This window comes from Oncorhynchus mykiss, chromosome 30 (genome assembly GCF_013265735.2).
Source record: "Oncorhynchus mykiss isolate Arlee chromosome 30, USDA_OmykA_1.1, whole genome shotgun sequence".
NCBI classification, from domain to species: Eukaryota; Metazoa; Chordata; class Actinopteri; order Salmoniformes; family Salmonidae; genus Oncorhynchus; species Oncorhynchus mykiss.
The window spans coordinates 8574507-8588080 of record NC_050570.1 but is presented as its reverse complement, the minus strand read 5'-3'; the positions used below and the strand labels follow the sequence as shown (position 1 = coordinate 8588080).

The following is a 13574-nucleotide window of genomic DNA, read 5'->3' as shown; positions in this document are numbered from 1 at the left end:
TCTTATTACAGATCTCAAGCCATGCCTCCTCATCAAATTCCATACCTAAATCGTTTTCCTACATCCTTTGAAGAGGGATAAAGGCAGATTCACATTGTCTTGATAATGTACACTACATTTTAGCAATTATTCCTTTGATAGATATAGATGTGGTTATTCATTCTACAACTTCTGACAACATACAATACTATCAACGATATGTGGAATGGATTGACAACATGCAATAATAATATAATCTGTTTATGTTCCTGATCTGCAATAACAGGACCTCTAGTCTCATTAGAACGTATGGACTCCGCCATTGAGAAGAGAAGAGGAGACAGAGGACAGCCTTGCCGGGTTCCTCTACCCAGGGGAAATTCTTGGGAACTTAAACCTTTGGTTGGAGACCATAACTCTGGGACTGGTAATAAATCACTTTGACCCATTTGTTGAAATTAGCATCCATATTACATTTTTGCAAAACAGAGAATAGGAAATTCCATTCCACTCTGTCGAACGCCTTCTCAGCATCAGCATCAACAGTATAGAAGCAGTCTTGTGCTCCTTTACATGGTTGATAACATCAAACGGTCATCTGACATTATCCGATGAGTACATGTTTTTTTAGAAATCCCGTTTGATCGGGTTTAATCAGTGGTGTAAAGTACTTAAGTCGTTTTTTTGGGTTATCTGTTCAATTTACTATTTATATTTTTGACAACTTTTACTTTACTGCATTCCTAAAAAAAAAAAAATATTGCACTTTTTACTCCAGACATTATCCCTGCCAACCAAAAGTACTTTTGAATGTTTTGCAGGACAGGAAAATGATCAAATTCTCGCACTTATCAAGAGAACTCTGGCCTGGCGGACTCACTAAACACAAACGCATCTTTTGTAAATAATGTCTGAGTGTTGGAGTGTACCCCTGGCTATCCTTACATTTTAAAAACAAGAAAATGGTGCTGTTTTTTAAATTATTTATACTTTTACTTTTAATACTTAAGTATATTTCAGCAATTACAATACGTTTCCTATTGAATATTGATAGTATAATTTTAAACAGCTGATATTCCCATTCAAGTCAACACTCTCTGATGTGTGGACCAACCATCTTTATGCTACCATTTGAAATGTGAAATGTCCATTTTATTCCCCTTTTAATACATTTACCAGCCAAAACATGACATCCACCCTGTATTCAAGAGCACGCTGTGTCTCATCCAATGGAGGGCACAACAGTAACACCTCAGATTATGTAAAATAGGGCCAAAGCTACAACATATGCAAAAGTGGAGAAAAAAAAATCTGATTCCACACGTTTTTAGACAATATAATAAAGGTTAAAAAACGACATACTTGCTATGAAAACTGTTTTTTTTTTTCAAGAAATTATCAAATAGTTTGGCAACCCTTTTTGTAAACTTTTTCAAATTGAAGTGATGAAGACATGGATGTCTCATGTTAGGGTCGGGTATGCAAAATGAGTCAACTTTGAGCACCTCTATCACCTAAATGTTTTGACATTCAGGTCCAAAAACGTACATTCTGACCACTTCTAACATGGGCAAATTTGTATGGAAAGTTTTGTTCAATAACACCATTTGAAGCATTCCTCTTTTACTGTTAAAAATACAATTTTGTAACGTATCCCACTTGGTATTCCTTCTACGCCCCCTGCTGGCGGCAACAGGCATAAACAATTCCCAATGGAAACTCCCAAACATGTTCTATACATAAAATCTGATACCATATATTTTTATCGGCGTCACACAAACCTAAACTGACATTGGAACATCAGTTTGTATTCGAATATTTGAAAATAAGAAATTTCCCAGCAAGCACATATTGTTCTGGGAATATATGTTTCTTTGAGCTTGGCGAGCGTGGTCGTCATATGGTTATTTTGCATACAACCTTTCCACAACTTTCTGGGAATGGTGCAAGATTGTTCCAGCGCCAAGCAACTTTCTCAGCATATTTAAGGAACTTAATTTACTTTAACAGAACGTTTCCTAAAAGTTCAAACATGGTTACATTTCATTTCAATTTTGTACATTTTCTAGAACATTGTCCAACTGGTTTGACATTGGGAATGTTCTCAAGTAGTGCAGAGAACATTAAGAAACAACGTTCTGTGCAATTTTAGTGCTTCAGCATAACGTTTCCTACAAGTTATCTCAGGGTTCTATTTAAAGTCGTGTTCTCAAATTGTTCCAAGAATGTTAAGAAACAACATCGTTCTGAGGGAATTTCCATACGTCAGCATAATGAATAACATTTCCTCGTGGTTCTATTTGAAGTTATGTTTTCATATTTCCCGATAACGTTAAGAAAACTTTAGTTTTAAGAATAGTATTTAAAAACACACATCAATTACGTTCTCAGTATCAACAAAACCCTCTCTGTCCTCAATCTTGTTACGTGTTTTCAGGTGTGTTGGCCACGCCCACTAATTGACCATACCTGATCTTAATGAGTGTTTGTTTCCTCTGAAATGGGGTCTATTTGAATAGACTAAAATAAATAGCTTTATATGCGTAAAAAAAACATGAAACTCTAACTCCCATCCTGGTGGCACAGTGGACTAATTCCATGGATAGAAAACAAAATATGATATACTATACATAGACAAGTATGTGGACAGCCCTTCAAATTAGTGTTGTTTCGGTTATTTCAGCCACACTCGTTGCTGACAGGTGTATAAAATCAAGCACACAGCCATGCAATCGGCGACATGTAGCCTAGTGGATAAGAGCGTTGAGCCAGTAACCGAAAGGTGCAACGCTGGAGAGATTAGAGTTGCAGGCTCATGTCTGTCAGAGCCGAGAGAGGACGAGAGATAATTGAAAGTGAATCTCATTCTAGTTCTGTGTGAGAGCAGGCGCGCCGGGCCGACTCAACCCGAATCAACTTTTAGAATATCAGGTCCGGGGGAACAATTAACGAAGAGGCCAATATAATTAACTTTAATCGCTTTAATTATAATCTTTACGTTGCAAAAAGTGCCAATTATTTTTCATGCCACGAGAGGTACCGGATCCGGCCAAAAAGTTTCCGGAACGAAATATTCCAATACGGAGATGTGTACAGGATCCGGCTCAAATTAAACACTGGTGATGGGTGTATGGTAGAGGAAACTGTTGGACATGTTTATTATATTGTGAACTGTGTGATTTAGGTAGGGAGGGTTTGTTTGATGGGTTAGACAGGTTGGATGGGGTTTGGGGTAGGGGGGGGTGAGGTTTGTATGGATTTATAAAGGTTTTGGTAACATACTATAGTTGTGTAGGTAGACCGTGACCGGACTCACACTCCAGTACAGTAAGCGGCGGTGTGTGCAACTTTCCAGTTTGTTGCGATCCGCCAAACAAATGCAAATAAGAAAACGTAATTTCCTGTTTCTCAAACCCGTAGTTATAGTGACACTTGAATAGAAAATAATTATACATTCTCCCACTAATCCCTTTGCTCCCAAAAAATGTCTAAACTTCAGCAGCTCAATGTGTTTCTCAACGAAAAATTAACAGCAGTTCCTTTGGAGATATCTGTAGTAGTTAAAAAAACGATCGCAGAGTATCAGGAAGAAATATCCCGTTTGGAACGGGCGAATGCACGTCTACGAAGACTGCTGGATTTGGTTTTCAAACCAGAGATAAAGTTGCATAGATTAGCAGGTTTGTGACTACGTCTCTCTATTTGACATTCATTTTACATTGTAGCCTAATTTGTGTCATTTGATTTGAGAGGCTTTGCGTAATACATCACTTAGTCACATAGTTATCTAGCTACTGACTAAAAGTAATCCGATATCCTTGGGACGTCCAACTGACAGCACCCTATTGAGTTGACGTTTAAAATGGTTAAAGGCCCAGTGCAATCAAAAACGTGATTCAACTGTATTTTCAGGGGTGAAAGTAAATTTGATTTATTCCAGGTATGGGAACTCCTGTTTGTTTTTCTCAGCTAATAGTCAGCACAACAGAACATATCAGCCCAATTCATAGGCCTATGCTACAAATTAAACACAATTTGGTACACATCTACTTAGTAGGCTATATAATCTGTTCAATGTCAATAACATTTCCTAATGTTTTCAATCTGATTACACTCACACAATCACCAAGGTCTCTATAAAAAAAAATATATTTTTAATTATTTATTTGTTTTTCATAAACAGTTTTTGCTTTGTCTTTATAGGGTATTGTGTCTAGATTGATGAGGATTATTTATTTTTTTGTTGAATCCATTTTAGAACAATGCTGTAATTTAACAAAATGTGGAAAAAAGGGAAGGGGTCTGAATACTTCACGAATAAGTAGTTGAAAAGTAGCAAAAATGCTAAATTGTCTGTGATGAGATTTGAACTGACAATCTTTGAGTTGCTAGACGTTCGCGTTGTATGCCCACAGATCCACCCCGACCAAACACTTTTTTTTTTGTTTTTTTGGTCTTAAGTGGCCATCTGTAACCATACCAAACGCAACATGCTGTTTCTCTCATTTACATACAGAATCATATGAAATGTTTTGAGACCAGGTTGGTCAATTTGGTTAGTATTGTGAAGTAACTACAATGTTGGGGATCCATCCTCTGTTTTCTCTTATCACAGCCATTCAACTCTGTAACTGTTTTAAAGTCACAATTGGTCTCATGGTGAAATCCCTCAGCGGTTTCCTTCCTCTGCGGCAACTGAGTTTGGAAGGACGCCTGTATCTTTGTATCTATTCCAGTGAAGAAGACATGGATGTCTCATGCTATGGTGGGGTATGCAAAATGGGTCAACTTCGAGCACCTTGATCTCCTGAATGTTGTGACAATGTTTTGCCACTTCTTTCCGTGGACAAACATGTATGGAAAGTTTTTGTTGTTTAAATCAAAAGGTACACTGTCAAAAAGCGATTGAATTCATATGGATTTACTCAGTCATTAGTTTCAGACTGTATATAAAGAATGTGTTTAAAAGTCTGATTTATTAGGTAAGGTAGGCGATGTGAAGTTGATAATACCTGGGCTATTTACTGGGACGCATCATGCGTGTTCAGTCCAATGAATAAAAAATTCACAAGCAAAAGCCAACTGTTGGATTGCCACCGTACTCAGTTAGCCTCAGTACTCAGCCTTTGTTAGCCTTAGCCTATAGCTGGTTTTCAAATACATATTTTATGTAACTTCACTTACATCTGACACAACAAGACAGGAAATAGAGGTAGAGCCCTATTTCTTGTCTCTTTTCAGCGTTTTAAGTTTTCATCAAATTTCATCCTTTCTCCTTTCCTCCAGACCTCCAGCGGCTCACTGTCTCTGAAGAGAAGGTTAACTCTGGGCAGCAGGAGTGGAGCTCCTATCTGGGGCCAGTGGAGTCTGATACCGAAGAGTCTACTTGCAACTCTTTCAACATCATAACGGTAGAGAACCAAAAAGAATCTGATGGCAACAGAGAATCAGAATCAACCAGTGACTATCAGCCCCCCTCGGAAGTAAATCCGGAAAGTGACAATGATGAAAGTAATGGCGGAAAAGTGCATAGAGTGGAGAAGAGAATACCTCTGTCGGGGTCAAAGAGACGACGAGGACGGCCAAGAAAAGAAACCAGTGAGTTGACGGATCCGAAGTGTGATGTGTGCGTAAAATACTTTGCGACAGCAAGTGGTCTGGAAAGGCACCGGCAGTTACGGCACAGTGAAGACAGACCATACATGTGCGATACATGTGGCCAGTGTTTCGCCTTAAACCGATACCTGACCCGACACATGAAGATTCACACAGTGGAGAGACCACATCGCTGCGCGGTCTGTGGCAAACGTTTCTTTCACAAGGAAAGCCTGAAAAATCACATGGTTAATCTGCATACAGGGCTGATTTTTAAATGTGATTTGTGTGGGAAATGCTTGTCGACAAAAGGTCGTCTGAAACTGCATAGGCAAAATCACACGGGGGACAAATCGCATCCGTGCAAAGAATGTGACAAGGCTTTCTACTGCGAGTCAGACTTGATAAAGCATACGAGGACTCACACTGGGGAGAAACCGTTTCAGTGCAAAGAATGTGGCAAGTGCTTCGGCGAGAAGGGAAGCCTGACAAAGCACATGATGACTCACACACAGGAGAAACCACATTGCTGCAACGAATGTGGCAGACGCTTCAACCTCAAGGGAAACCTGACAGTGCATATGAGGACTCATACGGGGGAAGGAGTTCAATGTCATTTGTGTGGAACTTACTTGAAGTTAGCAGCAAGTCTGAAGAGACATCTGCGAACTCACAGAATAAATATTGCCAATGACTGAGAACACATAACAATGCACGTTGTGTAAAATGTGTTGTTGGAAGGTAGAGACTATGTTAAGAGGACACCCCTCAGGTCACGGCTCTTGCTACAGTCTGAAATCTGGGAATCTGTTCAATGGCCATTTTTACGGAACGCTATCACGTTATCAAATTCCAATCAACTATTTATTACGCCTTTTTTACAAACGTTACACTCTCAAGTCCAAGTTAGACATTTTCAGAACTGAAGAAGTCTGTGAAGAAAAATCACATCCCACAACATCTGTTGTGTAGATTAAGTTATTTGCCTTCACCCCCAAATGAATGGAAAAGATATGAAACCAAATCAAACCAGGAAATTAGATGGTTTTCAGCAGTTAGTCTAGTGGTTAGAGCGTTGGGCCAGTAACCGAAAGGTTGCTGGATCGAATCCTTGAGCTGACAAGGTAAAAATCTGTCGTTCTGCCCCTGAACAAGGCAGTTAACCCACTGTTCCCTGGTAGCCTGTCATTGTAAGTAAGAATTTGTTCTTAAAACTGACTTGCCTAGCTAAATAAAGGTTACATGTACAAATGTCCATTCATTTGGGATTCAAATCTAATTTCATTTGTCACATGCTTCGTAAACAACAGTGAAATTCTTACTTACAGGACCTTCCGAACAATATAGAGAAATAATAATACACAAACGATAACATGGGTTACCAGTACAAACTCTGGGTACTGGGATGTTGTCATTCTTCTTTTCAAGTCTGAAAACGTATGACAAACTTTAATTTTCAGTGAAATCTCTTTAATTTCTAAGAAATGTAATTTATGTTTTTTTCTGATACATGACAACTACTGTCATATGTCTGTTAACAAAGCTCTAATGGTGTGTGATGTGGTAAAACTTTATATCAGGTTTGAAACACGTAGTTTGTTGTACATGGTTTTTGGCAATAAAATGGACAGAGCCCAGACAAAGGACATTTTTTCAAAATATATTGTTTGTACCAGAGAGAGATTTTTGTATTTATTTTATATTTTATTTATTTATTTAACCTTTATTTAACTAGGGCAAGTCGGTTAAGAACAGATTCTTATTTACAATGACGGCCTACCCTGGCCAAACCCTAACCCGGACGACGCTGTGCCAATTGTGCGCCGCCGATCTAGGCCAACATAATCAATAATTATACTTTACTTAAGTTTTTTATTTTTCAACAGAAAACATTTTCAAGGTCTCTATTTTAACAAACTAAACACTATTGTGAATCTTGAGCTGCCATTGTTGATTAAAGTTGTTCTTTATAATTTCAAAATAAATGTGTACAATTAACTGGTTGAAGAGATGTCTAACCAATTTGCACCGACTTCATAAAAACAGATCCACTGGAACACGCCCACGACTTCTAATGCCTCAACTGCACAGGACAGACAACAAGGTACGAGTGTAACAGTGGGCCTTTTTTAAGTATTGCGTGATAGTGGACTTCTTAAGTTGCCTGCTGAGATTTTTGTGGTACGTGTACAACTAAGAGATGCAAAGAATTCTGATTGAAAAACGTATTTTAGTCATAAGCTTTAAGGCTGAACGTATAGGCTTTAAGCACAGGATGATCTGGGACAATCAATTATTCATCAGGAGCAAATTACTCCATACAAAATTAAAGCAACATCATAAATGAGCGGCTTTAGGGCTCTTTAACTAATAGAAAATATATTTTCTGGAAAGTATACATTTGATTCAATGTGTCAATAACATCAGTCTGGCCACTAACTCATCACCCTGAGATGCATTTCAAAACAGATTACCAGAAATGATTGTTTCTAATAAAGTCCACTTTGTGAAGACTTCCACAGACTTTAACAGTAGACCTGTGACCCGCAGCCTGGTCTCAGACAAGACATAACATAGTAAATGTAAAATTACACTGAACAAAAATATAAACGCAACATGTAAAGTATTGGTCTCATGTTTCATGAGCTGAAATAAAAGATCCCAGTTCCATATGCACAAAAAGCTTATTTCTCTCAATGTTGTGCACAAATGTGTTTACATCCCTGTTAGTGAGCATTTCTTCTTTGCCAAGATAATCCATCTACCTGACAGGTGTGGCATATCAAGAAGCTGATTAAACAGCATGATCATTACACAGGTGCACCTTGTGCTGGGGACAATAAAAGGCAACTCTAAAATGTGCAGTTATGTCACACAACACAGTGCCACATATGTCTCAAGTTTGGAGGGAGTGTGCAATTGGCATACTGACTGCAGGAATGTCCACCAGAGCTGCTGCCAGATAATTTAATGTAAATTTCTCTACCATAGAAAAGTATGTCCAACAGGCTTCACAACCGCAGACAATGTGCAAACACGCCAGCTCAGGACCTCCACATCTGGCTTCTTCAACTGTGGATCGTCTGAGACCAGCCACTCAGACAGCTGATGAAAATGTGGGTTTGCAGAGCCGAAGAATGTATGCACAAACTGTCAGAAACCGTCTTCGAGAAGCTCATCTGTGTGCTCGTCGTTCTCACCAGGGTCTTGCCTGACTTCAGTTCGGCGTCGTAACTGACTTTAGTGGGAAAATGCTCTCCTTCGATGACCATTGGCACGCTGGAGAAGTGTGCGTTTCACGGATGAATCCCGGGTTCAACTGTACCAGGCAGTATGGCGTCATGTGGGCAAACAGTTTGCTGATGTCAACATTGTGAACAGAGTTCCCTGTGGTGGCGGTGGGGTTATGGTACGGACAGGCATAAGCTTTGTACAACGAAAACAATTGCATTTCATCGATGGCAATTCAATGCACAGAGATACCATGATGAGATCTTGAGGCCCATTGTCGTGCCATTCATCCGCCACCATCACCTCAAGTTTTCAGCATGATAATGCACAGCCCCATGTCGGAAGAATCTGTACACAATACCTGGTAGCTAAAAATGTCCCAAGTTCTTCCATGGCCTGCATCCTTACCAGACATGCCACCCATGTTTGGGATGCTCTGGATCGATGTGTACGACAGCGTGTTCTGGTTCCCGCCAATATCCAGCAACTTCACACAGCCATTGAAGAGGAGTAGGACAACATTCCATAGGCCACAATCAACAGCTCGCCTAAGTGAAGGAGATGTCGCTTTGCATGAGGCAAATGGTGGTCACACCATATACTTACTGGTTTTCTGATCCACGTCCTTCCCCTCAGTGGCGATTTTAGCATGTAAATCTTGTTTTGGCAAACTCCATTTTTTTATGCATGCCTGCAAAGCCACAGCACAACACTAAAGAATACATTAATTGCCCTGTAACGGTGACAAACGGTGCCCACAAACTGTTATGGCCTACATAAAGCTGTCCCAACAGCAGAGCTTTCTTTTCAGCACCATGGAGTAGATCCTTACCACCGCTACACATGCCACACATCAATGGAGCCTTGTCTGGCAGCGAAACAGTTCCTTCAGCCTCATTTACTGCCTTTTTAAAAACCATAGCTGATTATGGCTGACTTGCTTAAACAAATGTGGTTTCTACTGACTCCTTGTGGATTTGTGCGAGTCGAGAAGAACCGCATTCTCCTTCAATAATAATGAACCTCGACATGAGTTTTGACCTTTGAACCATACACAAACATTATTACATTTATGTTCAGTAAATTCATAATGGTTGTTCTATTATAATTAAGTATAAGCAAATGCAAACAAACGAGCTGCGACGAGGTAGGCCTATTTGTTCAACACTTACATAACGGACACCGACAGAAATTCAGATACATTCAGCAAGATGTTGTGGCCTTAACTTTACTCTTCTTTAAGTCACCACACAGAGGGAGAAAGACAGAGACCCAGAGTCAGTGGTTAGCTTACCATTTGAAGTATTTTATTAGGCCCATGTGGTCTCAAAAGGAAGGACAATACAATCATGAAGATCCACTTTTATAGACAATATACGTCATGCGTAAACAAAACAACCCTCGCGATATCAACTGGAATCACATGTCTATTAAAAATATTTGAATGGGAAGAGACCTTTCTTTGGCCTACATGGTTACAGACCCAACAACATTTATATCGTACCCCTTCCTCCTCAAGAAAAGCACATGAGCTTAATATAACACACAAATTAAGCAAAATAATTAAATAATTCCAACATTTCCTGAAATTATGAATAAGAGTAATGAAATAGACGTATATGAGTAATAGGCTTATAACCAATTGAGATGTACAAACTATGGCATAAGGGAATGATGAGCGGATAAGAGGCAATCCATAATTTAGATTAATACATTCATGAGCGAGCTAAGACGGACATAGTCAATATAACTATTTTTTTGTCAGTGCTTTTGTAATGTACAGTGACAGAATTCAGAAGATGGGCCGTTCTTTCAGTATTCTTCTCCCTTTACACCAGGTCAAAACAATAGGATAAATAAAGGGGGCATATAAGCAGACAATGACACCTCTTACAATATTAGATGATGACATTTCTCTAAAACAGGCTATAGACTACATCTGCACCACCAAGTCAGAACAGTAGGCTAAGTTATGAGGGGGAAAGGGACCGACTTATTAGGGTGAGGCATATGGGCTGCTAATAGCTGACTACACAACATACACCTAGTATTACTAAAGTAATGTAGGGTATGTAAACATTATATTAAGTGGCATTGTTTAAAGTGGCTAGTGATAAATTTTTACATACATTTTTCCATTATTAAAGTGGCAGGAGTCAGTATGTTGGCAGCAGCCACTCAATGTTAGTGGTGGCTGTATAACAGTCTGATGGCCTTGAGATAGAAGCTGTTTTTCTGTCTCTCGGTCCCTGCTTTGATGCACATGTACTGACTTCGCCTTCTGGATGAAAGCGGGGTGAACAGGCAGTGGCTAGGGTGGTTGTTGTCCTTGATGATCTTTATGGCCTTCCTGTGACATCGGGTGGTGTAGGTGTCCTGGAGGGCAGGTAGTTTGCCCCCGGTGATGCGTTGTGCAGACCTCACTACCCTCTGGAGAGCCTTACGGTTGTGGGTGGAGCAGTTGCCTTACCAGGCGGTGATACAGCCTGACAGGATGCTCTCGATTGTGCATCTGTAGAAGTTTGTGAGTGCTTTTGGTGACAAGCCACGCTGTCTGTGTGGGTGGACCAATTCAGTTTGTCTGTGATGTGTACGCCAAGGAACTTAAAACTTACTACCCTCTCCACTACTGTCCCGTCGATATGGATAGGTGGGTGCTCCCTCTGCTGTTTGCTGAAGTCCACAATCATCTCCTTTGTTTTGTTGACGTTGAGTGTGATGTTATTTTCCTGACACCACACTCCGAGGGCCCTCACCTCCTCCCTGTAGGCCGTCTCGCCGTTGTTGGTAATCAAGCCTACCACTGTAGTGTCGTCTGCAAACTTGATGATTGAGTTGGAGGCGTGCATGGCCACGCAGTCGTGGGTGAACAGGGAGTACAGGAGAGGGCTCAGAATGCACCCTTGTGGGGGATTGTGTTGAGGATCAGCGGGGTGGAGATGTTGTTACCTACCCTCACCACCTGGGAGTGGCCCGTCAGGAAGTCCACAAACCAGTTGCACAGGGCGGGGTCGAGACCCAGGGTCTTGATGATGAGTTTGGGGGGTACTATGGTGTTAAATGCTGAGCTGTAGTCGATGAACAGCATTCGCACATAGGTGTTCTTCTTGTCCAGATGGGTTAGGGCAGTGTGCAGTGTGGTTGCGATTGCGTCATCTGTGGACCTATTGGGGCGGTAAGCAAATTGGAGTGGGTCTTGGGTGTCAGGTAGGGTGGAGGTGATATGGTCCTTGACTAGTCTCTCAAAGCACTTCATGGTGACGGAAGTGAGTGCTACAGGGCGGTAGTCGTTTAGCTCAGTTACCTTAGCTTTCTTGGGAACAGGAACAATGGTGGCCCTCTTGAAGCATGTGGGAACAACAAACTGGGATAAGGATTGATTGAATATGTCCGTAAACACAGCAGCCAGCTGCTCTGCTCATGCTCTGAGGTGGGGATGCCGTCTGGGCCTGCAGCCTTGCAAGGGTTTTCTTTTTGTAATCCGTGATTGACTGTAAACCCTGCCACATGCCTCTTGTGTCTGAGCCGTTGAATTGCGACTCTACTTTGTCTCTATACTGACGCTTAGCTTGTTTGATTGCCTTGCGGAGGGAATAGCTACACTGTTTGTATTCGGTCATGTTTCCGGTCACCTTGCCCTGGTTAAAAGCAGTGGTTCGAGCTTTCAGCTTTCAGTTTCCTGTTTTAGTCTCTGTCTATAGGCTGGGAGCAACAAAATGGAGTCGTGGTCAGCTTTTCCAAAAGGAGGGCGGTGGAGGGCCTTATATGCGTCGCGGAAGTTAGAATAACAATGATCCAGGGTTTTACCAGCCAGCCCTGGTAGCACAATCAATATGCTGATATCATTTAGGGAGTCTTGTTTTCAGATTACCCTTGTTAAAATCCCCAGCTACGATGAATGCAGCCTCAGGATATGTGGTTTCCAGTTTACATAGAGTCAAATAAAGTTTGTTCAGGGCCGTCGTTGCTCTTTTTTCCAGTAGTTCCTCCCGGCTGTATGTAATAATACCTAAGGTTCCCTGGGGTACCAATGTAAGAAATAACACGGTAAAAAAAACTAAATACTGCATAGTTTCCTAGGAACGCGAAGCGAGGCGGCCATCTCTGGCGGCGCCGGAAGTCAAATGTACACACCTAAATTATTTATTCTCTCTGTGAGTCTGTCAAATCGAAAAACTTTATTAAAGGCATTGGGTGAAGGTAAATTAATCCACGAATACAAATATAATTTAAAATCAAATCAAAGTTTATTTGTCATGTGCGCCGAATACAACAGGTGTAAACCTTACAGTGAAATGCTTACTTACAAGCTCTAACCAATGGTGCGGAAAAAAAAGGTATGTGTGTGTGTGTAGGTAAGTAAAGAAATAAAACAACAGTAAAAAGACATTTGAAAAAAGAGTAGCAAGGCTATATACAGACACCTGTTAGTTTGGCTTATTGAGGTAGTATTGTAGGTATCGTTAAAGTGACTATGCATATATGATGAACAGAGAGTAGCAGAAGCGTAAAAAGAGGGGTTGTTGGGTGGTGGGACACAATGCGGATAGCCCGGTTAGCCAATGTGCGGGAGCACTGGTTGGTCGGGCCAATTTAGGTAGTATGTCCATGAATGTATAGTTAAAGTGACTATGCATATAAGATAAACAGAGAGTAGCAGCAGCGTAAAATAGGGGTTGGGGGGGGGTACACAATGCAAATGATCCGGGTAACCCATTGGTTACCTGTACAGGAGTCTTATAAGCCATAAGACTTAGGGGTAAAAGGGG

The 13574-nt window shown here is 40.7% G+C and overlaps 1 protein-coding gene across 1 annotated transcript; it reads left to right on the top strand.

Moving 5' to 3' along the window:
- The first annotated feature begins 908 nt into the window (after positions 1-908).
- LOC110521252 (zinc finger protein with KRAB and SCAN domains 8) lies at positions 909-7572 on the top strand. Its single transcript, XM_021598698.2, has 2 exons — positions 909-3659; positions 5266-7572. Exons 1-2 carry the CDS (start codon positions 3464-3466, stop codon positions 6270-6272), a joined length of 1203 nt encoding a protein of 400 aa, XP_021454373.1. The 5' UTR covers positions 909-3463; the 3' UTR covers positions 6273-7572.
- The last annotated feature ends 6002 nt before the right edge of the window (positions 7573-13574 follow it).